The sequence below is a fragment of the Lissotriton vulgaris genome, chromosome 4_1, assembly GCF_964263255.1.
Source record: "Lissotriton vulgaris chromosome 4_1, aLisVul1.2, whole genome shotgun sequence".
NCBI classification, from domain to species: Eukaryota; Metazoa; Chordata; class Amphibia; order Caudata; family Salamandridae; genus Lissotriton; species Lissotriton vulgaris.
Window position 1 is genome coordinate 2006006004 of NC_141691.1, and position 27078 is coordinate 2006033081.

Genomic DNA, 27078 nt, shown 5'->3' on the forward strand with positions numbered 1-27078 from the left:
GTTCCCAGTGGACCTCGAGCCGAGCCAAGCCAAGGCCAGGCATATGGCTTGTGCTGTCGGCGGCTCGCCCACCTCTAGTTGTCGGCCCCTGGTAACAGTTTATCTAATGTAATCCTGTTCGATCCACGTTTCTCAAAGATATTTTATACATATGAATATAAACGTTTGTGAATATAGACGCTTGCTGCTTTATTTATTTATTTAACAAAATGTTTTACAGTTTATATATGTAGATATGGTATTTGAGTATCCTTTTCCTTCTCCTTTTTTTTTATTCTTAACTTTCTTATTTCTGATCATTGGTTCCTATTTTTTCTTTTCTTTTGCATAATATGCACATTTCAAGTGTATGTAATGACATCTGTATGTGGTTCGTTGTTTATTTTCTTTTTTGAATTTAATAAAGAAGTGAGAAAAAAAAACATCCGCCATTCCACTGGCTGAACTCTTAACCCTTTAAATTTGGCACTGCCCGGCCTGTTGGCTCCTTCCCTTCTGTGCTTGTAGTTAAAAGGTTGCTGTGAAGGCGTCTGTCTGATTCACAGGAGAACTGACCCAGCTATGTCTCTTGTACTTGTAAAGTGCCAGGAAAAGCTGAGCTGGAAGGTTGATTGTCTATGCGAGGCCCTGCAGACAAACAGAGGAGACATGTGGATACTGCAGATGTTGGGTTATGTTAACCCAGGTCATTCGCCTCCTCTGCAACCCGATAGATAAGTGGTGGATCGAAGAAAAACAAACCAGGATTATTAGAACACTGGAATGTTGAGCACTCTATTGAAGACAATGGAGTGCTCCAGGCTTCTAATGGCTGGCAAAGGTGCAGGGGGCCTGAGCTGCATGGGGCCCCTTTCAGCAATGTGCATTGGCAGCAGGCCACTTGTCTGAAAGCTCCTGGCTGTATGGAGTGGGGAGGCCCCCCTCCATGTATTTTGCTGGTGGGCACCTCAATTTTTCTTACACCACTGATGGCTGGTTGAAGCCTGGAGCATCAACATTCCAATGTTGCTGTTTCTGTGAACAAAGGCCTCAAGGAAACCGAAGGGATTTCAACCCCCTCCAGCTCCGTGAGGCCTTTGTTTTACAAATTGGAACATTATGACATGGGGGCCGAATGTTCTAATAGGCTTAAAACCCTCCGAAGGTGGGCTCAACCAGCCAGTAAAGGTCCGCTCCCTTGTTAAAGACCCTCGCCTTCGGCTCGGACCTTTAATGCTGGAGCGGGCCTTTAACAGATGGTAGAGCCAGCTACACCGGGCTCCAAGGCTATAATGGAACAATGGAATTCCGGGAGCTCCACTGGCGACAATGGAGCAGCAGAGGGCCAATAATGGCCGGTAGAGGCCTTCTGCTCCAACATTCCAATGTGCATCTGTATGATTCTCGTATAATTCAGAACATTCTACTCTCAGTGGGAGGACTGTTCTAATAGCATTCGAGTCCTTATGACTGGTACTGTGGTGCTCGTTGAAAGCCCACCTGCTATAGGCCCTCGATTGAGGCTTGTGTTTATAACTTGAGCAAAGGGCCATTAACTACCATTTCAGCCCCTGGCCATGGGCTGTATTGCTATAGTATATACGAGAATCTATGGATTGGACCCAGTGCTTAATTTGTAAAAAATTATGTGCCAGGTCCCTTCTCAAAAAGCATTGCCCCTGCCAGCGCTGCCAATGAAAGTACCAACATAACGCCTAATCATCACAGTCCTACAAGTGTGACAATTCAGACTATTTCAGGCCACATAAAGCTGGCGTGAGAGGCTGGTATTATTCATTTGAAATGCAATTTGACTTAATAAACACGGTTGTTGTGCTCCTTCCAAAGTCACTAGTTTTATCAATTAACTGCCGGTGCCAAGCACCGGAAAACACCGGCTCAATTTAAGTACTGGTTGGACCGTCTTCCGATGGATTGGCTGTTTCCCGAGCCAGGGAGGAAACCAGTTTCAGTGAACAGTGCCTTTCGACTCTAGTGGTCTTCCCAAACTAAGACAAGATCTGTAGGAAGCACAAAATCATTTTTTTTTAAAACCTGAAATAGTGAGGGAAGGAGGGAAATAAAGGGCATAATTAGCACTCAGTATGTTGAGAAAGAATCTCAGAACACTCCGTGCAAAATACAACACAAAATGGGTTTTGCCTGTAGAAATATGTGCCAAATATCAGACCAGGACCATAGACACAAGATTTGACATAGGTCTACAATTAGAGGGATTCGTAGTGCCTAATTAAATTTTTTTAGGTAAAGTCAGATACGTTTTTTAAATTCTCATAGAAGGGATTCACCACAGAGTGAACAAATGAATATACTTCGATATTGATTATTGAAGAGAGAAAATAATGCTACTTCTTTAAGTAACTCTGAAAAGACAGACTAAGCGTTTGCTACTTGAATAAACAAGCATTGGCAATGCCAGTAGGTCTAATTTGTGAATGCACTGTCAAGCCAGTCCTAAAAATCTATGTAGGTTAATAATTGCCCTCCTCCTATCTGTGCTACTTCAGGAGAGAAGCACCACAAATGATCTAGTTATCTAAGACACTTAATTAGCAGTGTAGTGGCATGTGTGTGACCTGAAAATTTCAAGCTCAGGCAGCTGGATAAATAAAATGATCACAGCTGTATGAGGGTAAGCACTTTTTTTGTGGAAACACACAATGTCTGCTGGATCAAACATGTATCCTTGGCTCTCAACATGTGGGTGGAGCCAAAGCCCCTCTCTAGTGATGAACACATAGTTTTCTGGCGACTGCTGCTTTGTCAATCCAGACCACAAACATTTTACATTGAAGGCTTCGGCTGCAGGATATGCTTCTCCCACACAGACTCTGTCCAGGATGCTCTACAGCTGTCATAAACAGCAACTGGCCTGACCAAGAATATACACCACACACTACAACTTCAACACTAAAGGGGTTTCCAATATTTTTCAACTCCCTCATAAGTGTGTTCCCTACCACTAGTCAGCGTGTTGTGGTGTATCAATTTACAAAATCCATGTCATAAAACCATCATAGAGCCTATCCCACCCAAAAATAACAAAGAAAAAAGTGTGGGAAAGGAGAGAAAGCACCTCAGGGTTGTAACACCAAGGGGGTTGCTGGCTGGTACTCACCGGCACACCCACTTATCATCATAGGTTACTTTCTCTCCATACAGCAAAAGAAAGGTGTGTGTACTATTGTGAAAATCAGGACAGTGAAACCCAAGTGTAAATGCACTGTCAGGGCATAATGTCTTTACAAGTGCCCATTGGACCCCTGTGAGAATGCAAATATATAATTCTCACCATTAAAAACCGGTGAAGCTTACTGGCTCGAGGTCACTTTATTAAGTGCTGTAAGCTTTCCCAATTAAAAATGGTTTTGATCAAATCATAGTCAATCTACAGCGGTGCAAACGTCCCTGAAACGCACTCAACACTTGTATCAGAGGCAGCGGCTGTGCATGCGTCCTCTGAATCATACAACAGGTACATCATGTGAAGCAGCGCAAGCCTTCATGCGTGTGCACACGTGTGCTATGATGACTGGGTGGTGGTGCACAAGGGGGTGACCATGTGTTAATGTAATGGTGTGTGACGAGAACACTTGTCCTCTCATTCTAGATCGTTTCATACATGCATCAACTGAAGGACCACCAAGAAATAATATTTTTTTCATTTCCACTCTGTTGACATGGGAATACTGTAAATTCCAGTTCTTATGTTCCATCAGCATGGTGTATATAGGCTCCCCGAGCTTGTTATGTCATCACGATCTTGTGACTCATCAGATAAACTGTATAAAGCTGTTATTGTGGTCAGACGATAGCGCAGAAATGTACCCTCGATGGTAGTCAAAAACAGGGCACACGTGATCCTGTGCAATAGAACTAAGATGCTTCCCAAGCAGCAGCCATGTTAATGCCAGGCAAACTCTCGTTTTCAACGTGCTTTCATAGTGTACCTGTGTGCCTGATTCAAACATGGGCACCAATCAGCCTAAGTGTGTGCATTTTTTGTTTGAAAAGTCTTCTTTCTCTGGCAGATGTTTGCTCAGAAAGATTTTGCATTGAAAGTGTTGATCAGACATTTCCCATAAGATTTAGTTTTGTAAATTTAAAGATAACAAAATATTGTGCAAATCAATAATGTGATCCTAATTCTGAAATCTTCATCAGAGTATTGACACACTCTCAGGGTTTCTTTCGGTTTTTTGTTTACAATTGTTTATAATATTTCGAAACTACTCAGTATAAAAATACAATAAAATGAATTAAATCATTCATAGAAAAGCATTCAACAACAATATCTTATGCAATGTTGTTACAAGAAAAAAAATGAAACAACCATACAATGAGTATAGTTGAAAGAGATATAATAAACAACGTTTGTTTATTGAATTTACCACAATAATAAACTATGCAAAGTTATCTATAAAAATATGACATGAAGGGGAAAAACTAGGACACAAAAAAATCAGGGTTCCTAAAAGAGGTGGATTATCTAAACAGTTCAACAATTCCAGAACCAAAAGTCTGTGGCAAACCTGTAAACTAACAGATTCCAAACCCTATTCGCACATGACAAATACATGTGTTGATTCTCTGAAAGCAGAAACAAATACTCCTTCAAAATGTGGCTCCCTCCTGAATATTTATTCTTGCCCAAGCCACTGGGGATTATTTTGTTAACCTTGGAAGGATAAATGGCTCAGTAGAATCACTGGGTCCGGTTTTAGCACTCAGGGCAAGGGTTGGGTATTTTAAAAAGGACTGGGGGTCGGGGGGAGTCACGCTGGGGTCTAGTTTTAGGGTTCAGGGCAGGGGTCGGGTATATTTAAAAAGGGCTGGGGAAGGGGTTTCGCACTGGGGTCTCGTTTTAGGGTTCAGACTAGGTGTCGGTTATATTTAAAAAGGGCTGGGGGCAGGGGTCACCGGGGACCGGTTTGAGGGCCGGGGTCAGGGAAAACGTGCATGCCTTTACCGTGAAATTTGTTGTAAAGACATAAGTGGTAAAGGCACATTTGTTATAAAATAAATTGTGTGGTAAAGGTTAAACGTGGTTACGGCGTTTGCGTGGTTATGCATGTGTGGTAATGGCATGCATTGCAAAGGAATGCGTTGCACCGTCATACATTCCCCTGGTCGCTGCATATATAGCAAACCCCACCAACCCTGGTGATGAAAGACGCGAGTGTCCCACTGCCTGTGGTTGTCGGTGTGCATTCACTGCGTGGCCCTGTCCGCCTTCATGGATGAGGACACCTTACACAAGACCTTTAGTTCATCTGACTGGTGAGTGCACACAGATCTAGGAGTCAGCAGGAAGGGTTTAGAGCCAGGGGCAGCTCCTGGGAGCGCCACTGGTGTGTCTAGCCTGGGAAGTGCATCTTAGGATGCAGCTCGACTTCCATCTTCCACTAGGGTTCAATCAAACGTCCTGTGCCTTCTACTAGAGGTCAACCTCCCCACACCCTCCAGTAGGGTTAAATCTCCCCACACCTTCCAGTAGGTTTAAACCTCCCAACCGGTTCCAGTAGGGTTCAGTCAGGTTCAGTCTTCCAGTAGGGTTAAATCTCCCCACACCGTCCGGTAGGGTTCAGTCTCCCCACACCTTCCAGTAGGGTTCAGTCTCCCACACCTTCCAGTAGGGTTCAGTCTCCCACACCTTCCAGTAGGGTTTAATTTCCTCAAACCTTTCAGTAGGGTTAAATCTCCCCACACCTTCTGGTAGGGTTCAATCTCCTCAACCTTCCGGTAGGGTTCAGTCTCCCAACACCTTCCAGTAGGGTTCAGCCTCCCCACACCTTCCAGTAGGGTTCAGTCTCCCCACACCTTCCAGCAGGGTTCAGCCTCCCCACACCTTCCAGGAGGGTTCAGTCGGGTTCAGTCTTCCAGTAGGGTTCAGTCTCCCCACACCTTCCAGTAGGGTTCAGCCTCCCCACACCTTCCAGGAGGGTTCAGTCGGGTTCAGTCTTCCAGTAGGGTTCAATCTCCCACACCTTCCAGGAGGGTTCAATCTCCTCACACCTTTTAGTAGGGTTAAATCGCCCCACACCTTCAGGTAGGGTTCAGTCTCCCCACACCTTCCGGTAGGGTTCAGTCTCCCCACACCTTCCAGTACGGTTCAGTCTCCCACACCTTCCAGGAGGGTTCAATCTTTCCACACCTTCAGGTAGGGTTCAGTCTCCCCACACCTTCCGGTAGGGTTCAGCCTCCCCACACCTTCCAGTAGGGTTCAGTCTCCCCACACCTTCCAGTAGGATTCAGCCTCCCCACACCTTCCAGTAGGGTTCAGTCTCCCACACCGTCCAGTAGGGTTCAGTCTCCCACACCTTCCAGGAGGGTTCAGTCTCCCCACACCTCCCAGTAGGGTTCAGTCGGGCTCAGTCTTTCAGTAGGGGTCATCTCCTCACACCTTCCAGGAGGGTTCAGTTGGGTTCAGTCTTCCAGTAGGGTTCAATCTCCTACATCTTTTAGTAGGGTTCAGCTTCCCCACACCTTCCAGTAGGGTTCAGTCCGGTTCAGTCTTTCAGTAGGGTTCAATCGCCTACATCTTTCAGTAGGGTTCAGGCAACCTGCCTAAACATCCGACTGGAGTTTAGTAAACCTGACTACGCCTTCCGCTAAGGTCCAATCTCCCCACAGCTTCCCCTAGGGTGCAACCTCCCCACTTCCAGTGTGCCTGTGGTTATTAAAGAAGGCCCCACGCGGCTAACAAGGCTACTCGCTCTCTGCGGCCTTCTAAAGTCTTCAGCGTCAGTGGGACCATCAATGAACAGTGATGTGTATGGCAGCCTCTCTCTTTGAGGTTCTTCCTTGCTGAAAATGCTTTTGGCCGCAGGGAGTGGCTACGTACATAGTAACTAGGCATTTATTGAAATAAGTGGCTGTTTATTGCAACTGCGTAGGCACAACCTACCCTGGAGCCGGTGTGTGCATTCGAGGGAGTAATTAAAGCGTGATGACATCACCAACTGTTCAATGACAAATACGTGAGTTCCTTCAAAAATGCCCCGAGTAAAATGTATGCAAAGTGCGCAAACTTCATGAATGCTGCGGCATTCTTCGATGGTACAATTCGTTTACAGTTCTATGTTTGCTTAAGTCGACCATGTTTTTTTTCCCTCCGGCCTGCAGAGTAAATGTGACATCTTTGTTGTGTTTGGGCCAACCTGAGCGCTTAAGAAGCGCATAGAAAGAAGACACAGGAGGCTCCTTGTATGTATGTGTTTATGTGTCATCGCCACCCAGCTTTATTAGGAAAACGACATCGTTGTCGCGCTGTAATAATTTATTACAGTGGAGTAGTGGCATCAGAATGCCTGCACCGGCTGACAGTGTGAACAGTTTAGTGAAAATAACACTCAATCGCGAGCTGAACACTTAATGGGAAATCCATGTTTTAGCGTCAGGGATTCCTTTCTTCTTTAACTTCTGTCCGGAAAATTCAGAATAATCAAACTGTTTATGGTATAATGTTGATTTAACTGTTCGAGTTCAATTCAGGGGCAGGAATCTGCTTGTGTATTACACACACATCATAAGACGCAAAAGTAGCTTTAATTCTGACTTGCATTAAACTGCTTAAGAGTTGCTGTTTGCAGGAAATTACAAGGTGTTTATTGTTTTGTTCTACGTGAATTATATTTTATCTGTAGCCAGAAGATTTTGGTTTGAAGGATCAGAAGGCCAAGAACTGAAAATACCCCCACTTTTTAGGTCTCGCCTGTCGATGCGCATGCGCATCGAGCAAGGCGAGAGTATTGGGACTTATCCACTCTTTATCCACACTGCAAGGAATCGTGGCGATTCCTTGCAGTGCCCGTGACTTTTAAGCTCAATGCGCATGCGCATTGAGCTTAAAAGCGCGTGCACGTCCGTCTTTGTTTACCCGCTCCGCCCCCTCCCCTTCCCGCCGTGTCGCATTTCTCCTCCCCCCTCCCCTCTCTTCCCTCCGTCTTGTTTGGTTGTCCCTCCCCTTCCCGCCGTGTAAAAATTACAAGCCCAGCTAATTCCGGTAAAACGTACACCATTTGTGAATATATCTTTTTTTCACTTCTTTCACGCCAGGAGCAGCTTCGGCTTCTTTGCTGCCCACTCCCTCCCCTCAGCCACTCCGCGCTCGCCTCCTCTTTTGGCACCTTCCCTCCCTCGCTTGTTTTTCAGAGCCATGACGTCGCGGCTCGTCCGCCCACCCCCTCCTGCATTCAAATACTTGTTTAAATAGCCGACAGACCCCAATCAGGATCCCCCCAACACCACCCCCGCAGGACGACACCATGCTCCTCCGCATAGGCATCCACAGCAGCCAAAAAATTACAAGCCCAGCTAATTCCGGTAAAACGTACACCATTTGTGAATATATCTTTTTTTCACTTCTTTCACGCCAGGAGCAGCTTCGGCTTCTTTGCTGCCCACTCCCTCCCCTCAGCCACTCCGCGCTCGCCTCCTCTTTTGGCACCTTCCCTCCCTCGCTTGTTTTTCAGAGCCATGACGTCGCGGCTCGTCCGCCCACCCCCTCCTGCATTCAAATACTTGTTTAAATAGCCGGCAGACCCCAATCAGGATCCCCCCAACACCACCCCCGCAGGACGACACCATGCTCCTCCGCATAGGCATCCACAGCAGCCAAAAAATTACAAGCCCAGCTAATTCCGGTAAAACGTACACCATTTGTGAATATATCTTTTTTTCACTTCTTTCACGCCAGGAGCAGCTTCGGCTTCTTTGCTGCCCACTCCCTCCCCTCAGCCACTCCGCGCTCGCCTCCTCTTTTGGCACCTTCCCTCCCTCGCTTGTTTTTCAGAGCCATGACGTTGCGGCTCGTCCGCCCACCCCCTCCTGCATTCAAATACTTGTTTAAATAGCCGGCAGACCCCAATCAGGATCCCCCCAACACCACCCCCGCAGGACGACACCATGCTCCTCCGCATAGGCATCCACAGCAGCCAAAAAATTACAAGCCCAGCTAATTCCGGTAAAACGTACACCATTTGTGAATATATTTATATACAACGTTATTTATAACAACAATCGTTGTAACTTGACAAATTCCGTGACCTATTGCATTGTACTGCAAATACTTGAAAAGAAAAAATGTGTGCACGTTTAAAATACATCCCGCAACAAGATTGTGCAGGTTTAAAATACATACTGCTAAGAAGCAGAGCAACTGCTTTTTTACTTTTCGTTACTCTGCTTCGTTATAGTATGTATTTACACACCGTCCGATTAACAACATATGTCAATTCTCTTTTTTATTCATTATTGTTTTTATCGTGGCTTACACTATCTCTTACGCACATAACTTTATTATACACAGCACTCGCGCAACGCCATTTCCGGATCTAAACACGCCCCCTTGCATCACACGCTGATTCGACTCCCATCAGCAGACACGGAGTCGCAGGCCAGCAGCCACGAGTGCAGAACCACTAGTTTAAAAGAGTTTAAGACATTTCTTTAAGACATTAGTCCCTTTTTAGGGTCCATTTTCAGCGGCAGTGTGAGACCATCTCTTACAGGATTTTAAATTGCAGAATGGGGTCAGTGCATCCCATTTACTTACAACTTATTTACTTCTGAACACCAAGGCGCGCATAACAGAAGCGCGTTATTTTCACTGCAACGCTTGTTATTCACTGCGGGCTGGAGGGAGTGAGTCTCTGTCCCGGGCCTCGAGGCGGCAGGAAAGCCCCTGCCAGGGGCCCCTGCAGAGCTGCTCTGTCGCAAGAAACGCCTTGGAAACTTAGCGCCACTCATCAGGATTCATCGAGTGCGTGTGATGGTGTCTCTCTGCCTCGTGTGCCTTCTCTCTCTCTCACGTACATCTCTCTCCCCTCCCCCCAGATCTCATCCTCCTTAAGGGCCCGCCCCCTCAACGGTGACTCACCTAGCAGGCATCCAGCTAATGAAACTGCTGGAGTTTAAAGGGCTCCTACCTGCTCCAGCAGACCCCGGTCATGTGACATGGGGGTGGGGGCGCAACGCCCCCCCACCCCCCATGTGGGGGAACACCCAATGTACTGTAACCCGACCGACCCACTCCATTCTTATCTGCACGAGCCTCCTCATGCGCAGCCTGGTTCCCCGCCTTAACCTTGTAATTAGACGCTTTGCTGCCCTTCCTTAAGCCACCAAAACGAGGCCCCCCATACCCCTCCACTCTCGTCGCTCCCACTCCTGTGCTTTGTCTCCCTCTAACCTGCCTCCGAAATTGAAGCGTTTTTATGCCCCCCACCCTCCCCCCGTTGCGTCTCTCCAGGCCAAATTCCTCTTCGTCAGTACTCTGGGAGACAACTCCTAAGCTGAGGCTCCTGCAGCAGCCCCCCGCCACTCGCGCTCGCCCCTCGTGCGCCTTTGTCTACCCTTTAACCCGACTCCCCATTGAAACCTTCTTCCTGATACTCCGTGCGTCACCCCATGCCAAATACCTGGTTTGTTTTACTCCGAGAAGAGTAAATCATCTGCGCAGGATCACATGATGTTGAGCCACTCCCAAGTCGGCAGCTCTGTGCATAGGCCACATCACTTCCCCTATGGTCCCCACTATAGTCTACGGTTGCCTAGCGGGCCCCATTGACTAACTTGCGTCTTCTGTGATCCTGTCCGCCCTCCGAGCTTAGCCTGCCACTCACGAATTGCAATTTTCTAACAACCATTGAGCCAGCCCCAGACAAAACACTTCAACCCTCCTATCCTCACACATCATTAACCTACCCTCCCGCATATTGCTCCACTCCTGCTGCCATATGAACCATCGCGCTGGGGGCAATGCAGTCCTCCATGCGCACTGCTGCTAGGCCCGCAAGGTGGTACCTGGGCTCAACATTGGGTGTAGCCACACCCTATTGTAATTGTATACCACTCTTCACCCTCACTCACCCTCACTCACCCTCACTCACCCTCACTCACCCTCACTCACCCTCACTCACCCTCACTCACCCTCAACCCCTCACTCACCCTCACTCATCCTCACTCACCCTCAACCCCTCACCCTCACCCTCACCCACCCTCAACCCCTCACCCTAACTCACTCACCCTCACTCACCCTCACTCACCCTCACTCTCACTCACCCTCACTCACCCTCACTCACCCTCAACCCCTCACTCACCCTCACTCACCCTCACTCACCCTCACCCACCCTCACCCTCACTCACCCTCAACCCCTCACCCTCACACAGTGCAATAGGTCTCGGAGCATTTGAGTTAGAGCTTTTAGAATTGTTTATGGCTTTTTTTATTTGTAATTCTTTAGCATTGGCTACAGGAAACAAAAATGCTAAAGATTTAAAAAAAAAAACCCATAAACAATTCTAAAAGCACTAACGCTAATGCTGCGAGACCTATTGCATTTCCAATGCTTGTTATAAAACGGACCCCCCAGAGTTCTCTGACCTTGTAAGAGGGAGCAGTGTGTCTTTTTTCTGTTTCAATTACTTGCAGGGTTTTTATAATGCACTGTTGGGTGTACTTTATTCCATCCATTTTTGAGCTTTTTATATTGCATCAAACATGTGGCATGAATTTACTTGAGAGTTCTTTGTAACCAATGGGATGGGATCACAGATAGGTTTAGGCATGTCAGTGAGAATCAATGGCATTGACAAACGCTGATATGGGTTTAGAAAGAAGAAAGTTTGGTGAGAAGGCAAGCTAGACCCCAGATTTCTGTCTTCAGGTGTAGTTTCCAGTTTCCTTTCTTCAGGGGTAGTTTCCAGCTTCCTGCCTCCAGGGATTTATCCAAGTTTCCTGTCTTTTGGTGTACTTTCCAGTTTCCTTTATCCAGGGGAAGTTGACATTTTTCTGTCACTCGGGGTAGAACCTAGTTTCCTGTGTCCGATGGTAGTTTCCTGCCTCCAGGGGTAAATGCCAGTTTCCTGTCTCCAGGGATTTATCCAAGTTTCCTGTCTTCTGGTGTAGTTTCCAGTTTCCTTTATCCAGGGGTAGTTGACATTTTCCTGTCACTTGGGGTAGAATCTAGTTTCCTGTGTCTGATGGTAGTTTCCTGCCTCCAGTGGTTGATGCCAGTTTCCTGTGTCCGATAGTAGTCTTCTGTGTCTTGTGGTAGTTACCTGTCTCTAGGGATAGATCCCACTTTCCTATCTCCAGGGGTAATGTCCTGCTTCCTGTCTCTAAGGGTGCTGTCTCTAGGGTAGAAAGCAGTTTCATGTGTCTGGTGGTAGTTTTCTGTCTTCAGGGATAGATCCCAGTTTTCTATCTCCAAGGGTAGTTTCCTGCTCCCTCTTTCCAGGGGTAGATCCCAATTTCCTCTGTCCAGTGGTAGTTTACTGTCTCCAGGGCTGATTGCCAGTTTCCTGTGTCCGGTGGTAGTTTCCTGTCTTTCGGGGGTGGATCTCATTTTCCTGTGTCCGGTGGTAGTTTCCTGTCTTTCGGGGGTAGATCCCAGTTTCCTGTGTCCGGTGGTAGTTTCCTCTCTCCAGGGGTAGATACCAGTTTAATGTTTGCATGGGTAATTTCTAGTTTTCTCTCTCTAGGGTTAGATCCCAGTTTCCATTGCCCAGTGGTCCATTCCTCTCTTGTGGGTTAGATCCCAGTTTCCTCTCTCCAGAGGTAAATCACAGTTTCCTCTCTCCAGAGGTAGATCCCAGTTTCCTCTCTCCAGAGGTAGATCCCAGTTTCCTCTCTCCAGAGGTAGATCCCAGTTTCCTCTCTCCAGAGGTAAATCACAGTTTCCTCTCTCCAGAGGTAAATCACAGTTTCCTCTTTCCAGATGTAGATTTCAGTTTCCTCTCTCCAGAGGTAAATCTCAGTTTCCTCTCTCCAGAGGTAAATCTCAGTTTCCTCTCTCCAGAGGTAGATCTCAGTTTCCTCTCTCCAGAGGTAGATCCCAGTTTCCTCTCTCCAGAGGTAGATCCCAGTTTCCTCTCTCCAGAGGTAAATCACAGTTTCCTCTCTCCAGAGGTAAATCACAGTTTCCTCTTTCCAGAGGTAGATTTCAGTTTCTTCTCTCCAGAGGTAAATCCCAGTTTCTTCTCTCCAGAGGTAAATCCCAGTTTCCTCTCTCCAGGGGTAGATCCCAGTTTCTTGTGTCCAGTGCTGCTTTCCTGTCTTCTGGGATAGAACACAGTTTTTTTCTCTCTAGCGGTAAACCCAATTTCCTCTCTCCAGGGGTAGGTCACAATTTCCTCTCTCTAGGGTCTTCGGCTCACTTTGTCTTGCTGGATGTATAAGGTTTGTCCATAGTACAATTTTTCCCTTTCACCCAGATCACAGATCTCCCATCTCTACCCAAGCTGGCCTGCCACAGCTTCTCTCCCCTCTGGTCCTTGAGGGCCCAATGGTGAGGTCTAGTAAGATACACCTCTAGCAGATGAGCAGTCAGGAGGCTGTTGGCAAAAACTAACCTGCATCAGATGCCATCCTGAGACTTCAAGGCTGGCCCGCCTCATGCTGGTACTCCAACCTCGATGGTGATGATAAACAAGCATTGTTTGGTGGTGACCGTGTGCCACGAACAGCCTGCCCAAGAGGAGCATTGTCTTTTTTAGCGAATGCCTCCTGCCAATCTGCAATAAGAAAGTAGGCCTTGGTTTCTGTGAATGAATGTAGCTCCAGCATTCTGTAAATAACTTTGTTCTAACAGCTATCTCTTGTTTCCCCCTCTCCAGGTCGGACCAGTGTCCCAATCTGCTGGTGAGCCATGGCGCGCCGGTCTCAGAGCTCCTCCCAGGGGGATAACCCCCTGGATCCGAACTATCTCCCGCCACATTACAAGGAGTATTACCGAATAGCCATCGACAGGCTGGCCGAGGATGGGCCGGAGAGCTACACGGGCTTCCTATCGGACGAGGGCCTCCCCGACTTCCTATGTGAAATGGAAGTGGATCACATCACAAAAAACATGCAGAATCCTCATTATGCACCGCAGGAGGCCTCTGATGAGGACCCCTTATACAACAGTGACATGGATGTGGACGGCTCCTCGGGCACTTACTGGCCCATGCAATCGGACATGGCGGCCCCTGAACTGGACCTTGGCTGGCCAACATTCTATGGATTTCAGGGAACTGAGGTGACGACGCTCATTCACCCGCCGCCACCAGACAATCCCAGCATCAAGGAGGAGGCAAGGAAGATGATCCGATGTGCTCAACAGGTATGAAGATTGACAGTGATAGTGCTTTGCTTGTGGGACAGAGGACATTTCTGTGGAAGACTGATAGTGGTAGGGGTTTGCTCTTAGAGTTGAGGAAGTAATGTGGAAGAGTAGTGGAAAAGAATATGAGTGACCTGAGTGCAAATCCTTATACAGCTTGCTTCTTCCTATTCTCTACTGTGATTGGCAGCGAGGTTAGGGCGATGAACTTTCCATCGTATCTACCCCCCACATGACCTACTTGCTGCTTCCCACACTGAATCCAACAAGGTAAGGTGGATTTGTAGCGTACTGCCTGTCACCAATGAGGGTCTCCAAGGTCATCCACTCATCTCGCTCTACTTTCCTTGAATTCTCTCCTCTTCACACACACATTTCTTATCACTCGCTCAACCCAGCTCACTCCAAATTGGTTCCCGCCACTCAACCACCAGCTCCACCCTTTGGTCCGAATCCCACATGTATTCCAGACACACGCAGTCACTTGTCTCCCATTCCAGCCTTGCCTGTTTCTTACTCTCTCCTACCAAGGTTCCTCCCCTCTCTTCTAACTCCTTCAATTTCCAACCATATTAGCGAAACTCAATTTAGAACAAATCTGATCCCCCCCCGTCCATTCCTCCACTCACGAAGTACATTGTCTCCTACCTACCTCGTGCAGATGCCTTCTCGACACCACGTCTCATCCTGTATACCTTCTTCTAAAAAGGATTTGCGGCTTGGTACCTACACAGCCACATTGCCGTACCAGGCCTCAACAAACACAACCCACTAACCTACTTCAACAATATCCTTTCTCACTGTTTTCCAGAATGGTAGGCAGATACAATAGATTTGGTATCGTTTTGTTCACTATTGACTCATCATAAAAATATAAAGAAGGCCTCATGTGGACGTAAAATCCCATCAGATCTTCTCCAAGCAAATGCAATCCTTTGGACTCCCGTAATTGACAAAGTAATGTATTTGGATGTGTAAACCAATTAAGTGTTGGTAATAATGCAGTACAAACCTAGCCAGAGAGCGATGGAGTTCTGAGGAGAATTCCAGCTTGCCAATGAGACTCTCCTTGAAGAGACATATATAGTGAGGGTCAATGTTGAGCTGTTGAGTGAGGCTATGCCATATCTTGGGGATATTTTGTTTTTGTATGTTTTTTGGTTTCGTGCCTGCACAGGAATTGGCTCTTTGTGTTTCGTCCGTCAGATAACCAAGTATGGTTGCTTTGTATGTGATGTACTAGTTTTTGAAGACAATGGCAGTTCTCGGGGAGGGACCAGGAATATTCTTTAAGGTAAATTAATATCCAAGTGGGCATGAAATCTGGTTCAGGTAGATACAAATTTACTTTCTCCAGCAGTAAGAACTAGTTGTTTCTGTCTGGACTTTCCTGACAAGGTAACCTTTTGAAGGAAAGCTCAGTGTCAAGACTGAAGAGTTTTTAATGCTCATGGAGAGAGGACGAGTCGCTTTCTGTTTGAAAGTCATTCCTGGATCTGATTTTCTCGTGTGTTTGCAAAGCAATGGGAATTTGTTTGGGTCAGTTTTGTGGCAGTCAACTGAGGGGGTGAGGGAGCTTCATTCAATGCAGTTGTATTTGTAGAGCACACTTTTGAAGGAAAGAAGATCCTTCTTGTGTTGCTAAATAGGAATTTGAACAGGTGCATAAGCTAACTAGATTTCATTCAAATAACTATACCTGTAGTAGATTTGAGTTAGCTGATGACACCTGAGGACTATCTAAAAGAGACCAGACTGCCCTATGGGTCCCTATCTTTTTTTTCTCTTTATCTATCTGAGTGCGGTTCGTCAGGAGCAAAAAGGCGGAGCTCCCCTGGTTTAGCCACGATCACGCACTCAGATACGTTCTTGCACGCCTCCTGACTCTCATTGCCATTTAATTCTAAAAAGCAAGGTGTCTTTCCTAAAATATTGCAACCTTAGAGATTTCAGAGTTTAAGTAAGAAACAAACTCAGACGTACCTAAGAATGTTGTTCAATAAATCTGTATATAAGGGCAATACGTTTAAAAACCAAGGCATACGTGTGTTCCATATTCAAAATCGACCTGGAAACAGGCCAAAGGTAACAAAACAATGTTCTGTAGCGGGATGGACACCCTGAACTCTGAGGCAATACATATTATTCTGACCTGCCCTCAATAAATACATATTCTTCTATGTGGTTTTGGGCACAGATTATTTGACTCCTTGTCCCAAGTAGACTTGGGTATCCATAGCTATAATGGTGAGTACAACTACTCGGGGAGCTCCTGCTATGGGACATGTTCAATTGGGATTCTTCAACTGGTTGATTCTCAGAACCCGCCCAGATTTGTCCATCTTAGATTGATACTGACTAAAAGTGGCTTTCCAGGCACATAATTGGCAACATGTCATACAGTCATCCTTAATAAATCAAGAATGTTGGTCTACAATAGGTTTAGATTTCTAAGAGATTGTTGGCAAAGGTGTCCTGTTCACTAATTCAATGGAGGGAAAATTCAAGAATGACTGAAATGTTCTGGACAACGCCCATCCGCAAGTGTCAAAAGGACTTTGTGCAATGATCAGACACGCTCCACATCCAATCTTGGAAATTCCGGTGTGAACAATGGTTGCATTTGTGATCTGTGTTTTCTTTTTCCAAACCTTTTTTTATACATAGCTGAAGTCACTGTGGCAGAAGCTTATTTTTAGACATTTCAATATTTCCACAGTCTGGTTATGTGTGCAGTGCTTAACACCAGCGTTCAGTCCCATTCTGCGTGGTCCCAAATCTACCAACCATGGGAACTAAGGCTCAGGAAGAGCGAGTACACCTAGTGCAGAGGACAACAACTCATTATGTGTGAAACCCCTAGGCAAGTCATTGATCATCTATTTCCAGCTAAAACTAAAATGGTATCCGCCTTTGGGGGAATATCCACAAAGGTGAGTCACTGTAGTGAAAGGTTATTGAGGACTCAAAGTATGTTTGTGCATTGCTGCCCATATGCCCATACTGAAACATTCAGGTGTATATTTGAGATGTTTTCTTTATTGTGTGGAATTATGAATAAGGAATAGTCCCTGTAACTTCATAAGAAGAGCTTATTTATGTCTTGACTTGAATAGCACACCCTCACTTACTAACTAGACTAGTGTAAGTTTATACTATTCGGCTGTTACCGCTCCACAGCCCCATTAACTCTGTATAGACTGAACCATGGAACTGACCACCTCACGCCCCGCTTGTGTAGACCAATAGACCTCACCTCACCCAACAGATGGTCCAAACGATTTATGAGGAACGAGCAGGTCGGATCTCCGCCCCTGCTATTTCACTCGCACATCAATGGAAGACGTTTCTTCCACTACTAGCCATTTGACTAGATTCTCACTCCTAACAGTGGGCACAGTCAAAGACCTGCTATTAGCCACTAAATTAGGGTCCCCGACACACCCTTGTCCCCGGACATACACATCTGGGCTCGGGTAAAGTTAGTACTCTACTAACCCCTCTCCTGAATAATGCCATCAGGACAGGATACTTCCTTGATTCCTGGAAGAAAGCCTGTATTAAATTAGACCCATCCTAAAGAAACCTTTCCTCGATCCATTCGAAGTAAAGAACTACCGTTCAATCTCTTGTCTAACCCAGCGGCCAAAATTTTGGAAAAAGCCATTAACTCAGATCTAAAAGGTTATCTTTAAACCAATAACCACCTAAATTCCACCTTACATGGTTTTCGATCGCGCCACTCTACGGAGTCAGCGCTAATCATGGCCACTGAGGAAATCCATTTGCTAATTGATGGTGGAGGCAGAGCCGTCCTTATCCTACATGACCTATCAGCTGCATTGGACACAGTAAATCACATGGTACTTACGCAACAGCGGAAGGCAATAGGAATAAGGATGCTGCATTAACCCATTTCCTGACAGCCAGAGAACAGAGAGTGTGCTGGGACAACCTCAAATCTCCCTCTCCTGTGGAGTTCCCCTAGGTTCAGCACTGTCGCCAACTCTATTCAACATTTATGTGACGGCTCTGGCTAAACTAATTAGGGTTCATGGCTTCTTGCAAGTATCGTACGCCGACGATACACAAATTGTTATTTCCATTTCCTCATGTGCAGATAATTCCACAGTTGTCTTGAGCATGGAATGGATGCATAATAGTTATCTTAAACTAAATACGGATAAGACAGAGGTCATGGAATTTGGTAATGGACCTCCTATTTGGAATCTAGCATGGTGGCCAGGGGTGGCAGGATCCTGTCCAGTCCCAGTATAAAAAGTGAGGAAGTTAGAACTTCTGTGTGATGCCCAGTTAAACTTCTCAGGCCAGATTAACCAGGTGACGTCATCCTGCTACTTTCTTCTTAACATGGTGCGTAAAATCTTGCGATATCTTCCTTTAGACCTTAAAAAATCAGTTGTGGTTGCCCTAATTCTCTCTCGAATTGATTATTGCAACGCACTGTGTTTGGGCGTTGAGAAATGTCAACTGTCAAAATTGCAATCTCTGCAAAATGCTGCAGCACGAACTTTGCTCAATATTCCTAAATACCCCAATATTCCTAAGTACCACCATATCTCTAGCTCTATTAGGAATCCTCACTGGCTTCCAGTTAGACAGCAAATAGAATTTGAGGCATTCTGATTGGTGCATAAACCTCTCTATGGTGGAAGGCCACAGGAGTTTCAGAAACTTTTTCAATGGTTCACCCCCGCCTGAATCTCAGATCGGCCAATAAAGCACTGGTTCGGATCCCTAAAATCAATAAGGCAAGATGGGGAGGCAGATGTCTCATAAATCGAGCATCGAAGCTCTGGAATGAGTTACCGGCCCATTTTAGGCTTCAATCATCCAGACCCCAGTTTAGGAGATTGGTCAAAACCTGGCTATTCCCTTCACAGGAATGACCTAGTGTCTCTTGGTTCATCGCCTTTCTTTGCAACCCCTGCGCCAAGACGCCTCAGAATTAATGCGCTCTATAAGTCAATTACTTACTTACTTTACTTACTTACATTTGCCTCACCCTACATGCACAGTCACTAATTGGAAGACCTACTATTGACAAAGAATTTACAAATTTCTATTTCTTAATAATAATAATAATAATAGAACATTTATAGAGCGCATGGCTGCACAACTGTGTATCCCCGCGCTGACTGCCAACAAAACTCACAGCGGAAAAACGGATGGAAAAGGAGCAGAAAAGTATTATTGGGGAAAGAGGTGAGTTTTTAGTTTGGCTCTAAAAAGATTTTCTGAAGGTTCCATTCTCAAATGGACGGGGAGGGCATTCCACTGTTTTACTCCAAGGTAACGAAAGGAGCGACCACCCATTTTCGCTCTGTGGATACGGGGAAGTTTGAATTGTGACATTCCCGAGGATCTAAGGTCTCTGGTCGGACGATGGATAGTGAGAAGGTTTCTTAGATAGGTAGGTCCTTTGTTGTGGGCAATCTTATGGGCATAGCAAAGGCTTTTAAATCTAATTCTTTCCCTAACAGGGAGCCAGTGCAGTTTGGACAAGGCCGCTTTGGAAGATTTCTTTCAAGTCCTTTTAATGTCTTCACAATATAAAGTATGCCCTGGCTCCTCACCACTTCACTGCCATCTTCAGTGAATGCAAATGCAAAGTTACCATACTTATGTTTAACCCACATAATAGGATACACATCCAGAACAAGTTGATTAAAGAATGTCACACTCCATAGGCGAAGTCACTACATTGTTCCTAACTTTCTTCATCATCTAGCTTCCTTTGAAAGATTTAACTATCCAAGCCCCCTGCTTGTACTTGACCCTACTTCACTGGGCTGTAGCTGGCCTGCTTCTGGGAATTTGATTCACAGACTAGTAAAAACCACCCCAGGTTTAATGATATTCAAGCCATGTGAATGCACAGAGCATAGATTTATGTATGAAGGAAAACTATTTACCCATTCGGAATTGTGGCTTGAATTTGGTATTGGGTGGCTTGCCCACCGCTGACCTGGTTATAAAGACTGTTGAGACGCCCTAAATGACACTTGAGTTGCAAATTGGGTTGACATCTTCATTGCCCTACTGGGCTTTAAAAAGAAACCTACATTTCAATTTTTCCAGGCAATACTTTTACCACTGTTCCTTTTGCCTTTAGTCTAAAGCTGGCTTTGCGTAACAGAGTGATGCCCTGGGTTACTGGTCCAACTTCCAGGCGGTTCCTCAGTCTACTCCGCTGTGCCTTGAAGGAGCCTATTCATCCATATACCCTACAAATAAGCACTTGCACCATTTAGGAATAGACTTGTTCTAGCTGTAGTGAATGAAAGTTTACATTCTATTTAGGACACAGAGGAGTGGATTATGCTTATCTCTTCTGACGCCCAGCAGCCAACACTAACTGTAAAACAACAATCTGAAAAAACTACATTTCCCAAGACTCTCTGGAAACTAAAGGACAGTATGTCGCCGTTTCTCAGCTGATCCACTCTCGTCCTCAAATGGCCCTACAGCCACCATTTTGTTCTCCTTCTTCTTGGAAGAGCTTCCGAATATCCAATTGTCGTAATCCACATCCCTCTTCTTCTTTAATATATTGTCCAGTTCATCTATGACTCCTTTTATAAATTTGTTATGTTTCCCACAGTACCATACAAAAGCATAAGTAAATGTTGGTTCATAATATATCATATTGCATATTTAAATATTTTCCTATCCTTTTGTCTTTGATCCAGTTTTTAATTTTATGTTTCAGTTTTATAAAGTCTTGGTCAAAATAAACAGTGTAGAATATCTTTCTTTTTCACTGTGACTTATTTTTGGGGGACGTCCGCCGGTTTCATCAACAAATCATCCCAGTCAGCTAGATTTTCCATTAATGTGTCTTATATCTTAAAAATCTTCATATGGTCTTCGTCAGCCATTACCCATTCAATTAAGTCCCTTTTCCGTTGTTAACATTTCAGAGGGTAAGGCTTACCCATTGTTCTTTTGCTAGGACAGTGCCCAAAGATGTGATTCATATTTTTATTTTGTCATTTTTGTTGATGGGAAAATCCTTAATAACCATTGTTTCATGCACGTCATTGGTAGAGAACCAATTGTCATATGTAAACATGCCACTGCTTGGTCCCAGAATTAAGACACCCCTTGGCCTGCCTCCAGGGTGACGCGATCCCCCAAATTAGGTTCCACCCGGAGCAGTAGAGAGCAGTAGTAGAAATTGCTCAATTTGTGTTATCGAAAAGGCAGACGGCTCTATATGCCCTGCCGGGCAGGACGCTCTGAGACTCTGTGACCCTGTCTCCTTGCCTCCTCGGCCAAACCCAAAACCATGATTCAGAGGCTTGAGGGGTCAGGAAGATTCACCAAACCTCCATGAGCGATCAGTCCCATTTTTCCGTTCATGCAAACGTTTCCACATGAAGGTAGAACAATATCAATTTTGGGCAGAAAGATCTTTGGATCTGGGGATGACCATGGGCATTCGACCTTCAGCCTAATTCTGGCCTCTTTTTCAAAAGGTTTGAGCTAACCTGCATTTAAGTACAGAGCCACCTTTTCTGAGACGGCCCAGTAGGACTTGGGGTGCTATACCTCACCGACCTTTACACAGTCTTCCTAGATTAGGTCTTCAGAGTCTCCAGGTTTCCAGCTTCCTGATCCTCTTCAAGACCGGTCAACTTCTTTCAGCATCATGCTGGGGGATCCAAGAGCATCCTTCTCAACTGGTGTATTGGAAACATTGGACGAGCCTTCTTCTACAATACTGGTTTTCTGAGCAACCAGGTTGCTGCATGAACGGGACCGACCAGCCTCTCACCATGAGGGTGCCTTGTGTTGGCCATTGAAGTCTCACCTGGCTGTGTATGCTTACACTTTCCCTGCACTGTAGCATGTATTCGCTCATCTTCCATACCTTTTTTCTGGGAGCCCTAGGTTCCCACAGCTCTGCTTCCCTGCGCACGAGGTGCCGGATGCTGCTAGGGAGCTGCTATTATTGAAGGTGCTTTCCTGAGAGTTTAAGTTCCTCCATTATTGCACACTGCTATGAAGACCAAACTGAAAGTCACTCATCCTCTGGATAAACTTGTCTTGGTGCACTCACACATTGTGTTGTTGCCTCTTAGGGCCATCCCATCACTAAATTATTCTACTTTTTACTCTTTGTAAACACCTCGCACCTCTGAGGTCCTTGAGTCTCCGGCCTCAGGGAGTCTTGAAGGTGCGTTGATATTTCCTGCTAGGTCGGGATATGCTGTATTCAGAGCGATGAAATATAGTGATGTCTGGTCTGCTTTGAGTGATCCAGGTAAGACGTGAGCATTCCATAAACAGATAGACAAGATGACATTCAGGCAGCATAGAGAGGAAGCTCTTTGGCTTCCTCACCTGTGGACTATCACAAGCTTGTAGTGCCCGGTGCCGCCGGCTGCAGGAGAGGACTTGGCCCAATCCACTTCAATGGCCCTGTAGAAGGGTGCCCTGCCCATGTGAAGGGCCTGTCCACACAGGAGCACGGAAACATCTGCCCCAGTTTTGAAAAGTCTGACTCACTGCAGTTCCTTCAGTCTCTATGGAGAGTGCCTGTAGAGATAGAAAAACAAATTTTGATACTAAGCGCACAGTGCTTAATAATAAAGAACATCTGAGCAGGAAAACATCAGTATTTCACAAACGGGCAGAAGACTCCTCCAGGTTTCCTCAGTGGGTGGGTTAGGAGCTCAAATAAAGAGAGATGTAATGAAAAATAGGCTACAATTATCTTCGGCTGATGAGCAGTAAAGAAAGAGCACAAAATGGTGGATGTAAGGTCATGTGACGACAGGACAGAGATCGGATTGGCTGAGTGTTGGGATTGTACATATGTTTTCACGAGCCATGTCACGAGAATTCAGCTGTGTCTGGAGGCTCGTGACAAGGTCGTGCCTGTGGGGATATTGTAATGTTTCAAACTTGCAGAATGTTACAGTTAGCAGAGTGTCTCGTTAATCGGCATTACTGACTGGAACTCCGTTACTGAAGGACCACAATAAACTTGGTCTACTTTCAACTTCCTTTCGTGTGGTTTCTGACTTTCCTACACTGGCGACGAGCGGGAGCTGTGTTACCTGCGTTTAAGGACTATTCTGGAACTGGAATAAATTTGGCTTTCCTCGATTTTACTTGGATTTCTATTTCCAGCGCTGTCAAAATGGATCAGACAGCAACACCGGAATACTGCTAAATTAAGGAGAGCTGAACGGAAGGAAGCGGATCTTAAAATTTTTTTTTCTTTCCTTATTTAAAAAAAAAAAGGAAACTTGCCGTGATTCTTCACTTTATTTTCACTGGCATCTTTTGAAACGAGGCTTCGAGCGTTCCACACGCGCGATGTTCGCGCATTGATGCACCTTCCCACTGCTGTTCGATGCGACATGTGAGGTCATCGCTGATCGACGCGACGTACGAAGTCATTGCGCAACTGCAACGCTGGAGCAGTAGAGAGCAGTAGAGAGTCTACTCGACGTGTAAAGGCAGTCTCTGGAGCAGTAGAGAATCTACGCGACGTGTAAAGGCAGTCTCTTGAGCAATAGAGAAACTGTTTTTTTTTCCCAACTCGACGTGTAAAGGCAGCGCGCAACCTTTGAAACAGTAGAGATGCTTATCTACTCACGCTGATTTTCAACAACAACCTTGATCACAGCAAGGGATAATTATATTTTGGAAGGGTATCAATAATACGTTTTTTGCGTATTATGTTATTTAAACTTACAATTGTACTTTATGATATTAACTTATATGCTATTTTCCCTTTCTATTATTATTTATTATTTTCTCACATTTTAACATGTCTGGTATCGTTCCTCCTCCCGCATTTCTGTCATCACCAGGTGAACCACCTATGGCTTGGGAAGTTTGGGAACCTGTTTTCTTAGCTTATGTTGAGGTACTAGAGGAAGGACAGTGTGAACCAGATAGGAAATTGTCTCTGCTTAAACATTGTTTGGGTGGTATAGCTTTAAAAGAATTCAAGACATTACCAGCTCTTGTAAATCCGGGTGAAATTGATGTTTATGAATACGCTTCTATGCAGTTAAACTCAAGATATGGTAAGAAAAAGAATGTTGTTATGGAGAGGTTCATTTTTTATTCTAGGAAACAACGTTCTGATGAACCTGTAGAGGATTTTGTGTCAGCATTAAGATCTTTGGCTGTTACATGTGATTTTGAACACATATCTTACGAGCAAGTACTAAGGGACCAGATTTTGATGAGAACCAATAACAAGAAAGTCCAAGAACGCCTTTGGACAACTTCTGACATGTCACTCAATAATGCTATAGATATAGCAAAATCTATAGAACACTCAGAAAAATTTGTTAAAGAGATTAGAGGCAATGATAAAAGTGATGTGTTCAGTGTATCCAAGGATTTTGATAAATCTAGGAAGAATTTTTCACAGAGAAATGAGTCTTCTCACAGAAATGATAATAAGTTTAGGAATCAGAAATATGAGAAGAGAACCTCAAAACTATTATGTTTTAGGTGTGGGAGTGATGGACATTTAGCGGACTGTAAAAATTGTCCTGCCTTAGGTAAAACATGCTCAAAGTGTTACAAGAAAGGCCACTTTACAAGATGTTGCAAATCATTAGCAGGGAAGATGAATTGCATAAGTGAATGTTGTGATAACTGTCAATGTGATGATGATGAAACATTTCAGGTTAATACTGTGATTAATGTTTGTGAGGATGGGGAGTGCACTAAGTTTCCGTCTTGTTTCATAACCATTGATGGAGTAAGTTTGGAAATTTATGTAGATTCGTGTGCGTGGTACACCATCATTTCTTTGAAAGTATTTCAAGGGAATTTTCCCAATAAGAAACTGTGTGAATCTGATGTATCTCCTGGTGGGTATACAGGCCACAAAATTGATTTGATTGGTTATTTTATTGCCAACATACAATTTTCTGATCGACATATTTCTGGGAAAGTTTACGTGTCGAAATCTGGGTTATCGCTTTTAAGTTGGCCACACCAATACGATTTGGGAATGAAAATTGATCCCAGAGCTGATCCTCCAGTTTATGTTGTTCAACCACTTAACACTTCATGTGTCACTGGGGATAGTTCGTTGTTGGTAGAGGAATTACGCAAATCATTTCCTATTGTTTTCAGTGGGACCCTGGGTAGATACAAAGGATTCGAACATGTCATCAAGTTAAATGAAGATGCCATTCCAGTGAGGCATAGAGTAAGGAATGTTCCTTTATCTTACAGAGTTAAACTTAAAGAAATGTTAAAAGATCTGTGTGAAAAAAACATAATTGAACCTATAGAATCGTCACCTTGGGTTTCCCCCATTGTGATTTCGGTTAAGTCCACTGGGGAACTTAGATTATGTATTGACCTCCGCAGTGTCAACAGTGCCATTTGGGTCGACTCACACCCTCTACCCAATCTTCATGAGATGGTCTCGACACTGGCTGGTGCTCAAGTTTTTTCATGTGTTGATCTTGCCAGCGCATATCATCAAGTTGTATTAGCTGACGAGTCTAAGAACATAACTGCATTCATCACGCCTGAGGGGTTATATAGGTTTTGTCGAATGCCCTTTGGGTTGGCAAGTGCAGCCTCAGTATTCCAAAGGTTAATGAGGGATACTTTGGAGGGCTTGAATGGTGCTATAGCATTTCAAGATGATATTTTGGTCTATGGAAGTGATGATATAGAACATGACAATAATTTAAGGTGTGTAGTTGCTGCTTTGGCGGAGAAAGGCCTTACGTTACGTCTTGACAAGTGCAAGTTTAGGCAAAAAGAAGTGGAATATCTAGGTCACACTATTAGTGGAATGGGAATCAAACCAAAGAAAAACCATGTGAAGAGCATCATTAATGCTCCGATACCCACATCAAAGGAACAACTTGTGGCTTTCTTAGGGTTGATTGAATTTTATGCCAAGTTCATTCCTAATTTTTCAGTAAAGGTTGACCCATTTAGATGTCTCTTAAAAAAAAATGCCAAATTTAATTGGACTGAGGAAATGACACGTGCTTTTCAATTTTTGAAAACATTCATTGTGGATGCTCCTTGTCTTAAACCTTTTGTAGTTGGCGTGAAATGCATCATTATGGTGGATGCTAGTTCTTCTGGTTTGGGTGGAGTACTTTTGCAGAAGGATGGTGAAAAGGAATGGGTTGTTGCTTATGCGTCGAGGGCTTTGAGAGATGCGGAAAAGAATTATTCTGTTATAGAAAGAGAGTTACTGGCTTGTGTTTGGGGGGCTGAGCATTTTAGACCTTTCCTTTGGGGTACAAGATTCTTAATTAAAACGGATCATAAGCCTTTGGTGTACCTCATGGCTCCAGGTGGTGGTAGGACAATGTCAGCACGCCTTGCAAGGCTAGCCTCAAGATTACAATCCTTTCAATATACTATTGAATATGTTCAGGGCAAAGCAAATGTACACGCTGATTGCATGTCGAGACTGATTTCTGACACGGAAGTCTCTGAGGTGATTAGTGAAGAGGAGTGTGAAGTTGCTTTTACTTTTCGTGATGTCAATTTAGTGTGCGGTGAACGGGTCTCATTGCAAGAGGACATTTGGATGGAAGAGATGGGTAAGGATTTGGAATTAGGATGTGTCAAAAAGTATCTTGTTGATGGTTGGCCTGAGCAGAGGAAGTTATCTGGAAGTATGATAGGCTTTTGTAAGGTCCAAGAGGAACTTGCATTGGAAAATGGTTTGATTCTGCGTGGTGATAAGATTGTACCACCATTTTCTATCAGAAACACCTTACTTGACATTGCCCATGAGGGACATTTGGGGATATCCTTTACCAGAAGACGGTTAAAGGAATCTTTCTGGTGGCCAGGTATTGATTCATGTGTAGATCAGTTTGTGCGTACATGTGTGTTTTGCTCCAATAGTGACAAGACGGCTGTTGCTTTACGTCCTGAACCATGCCCAATTGATTTACCCTCAGGTCCCTGGCGTAAATTGGGA

General features: G+C 44.9%; 1 protein-coding gene across 2 annotated transcripts in view; it reads left to right on the plus strand.

Annotated features, from left to right (window-relative positions):
* The window catches only part of LOC147724853 (protein FAM83H-like), a 241160-nt gene that overhangs the window by 117417 nt on the left and 96665 nt on the right, over positions 1-27078 (plus strand). For both annotated transcript variants that reach the window (XM_086966347.1, XM_086966346.1), the window contains exon 2: positions 13621-14108. In XM_086966347.1, coding sequence (XP_086822473.1) covers positions 13653-14108 — 456 coding nt within the window. In that variant the 5' untranslated portion in view covers positions 13621-13652. The remainder of the gene's footprint in view (positions 1-13620; positions 14109-27078) is intronic.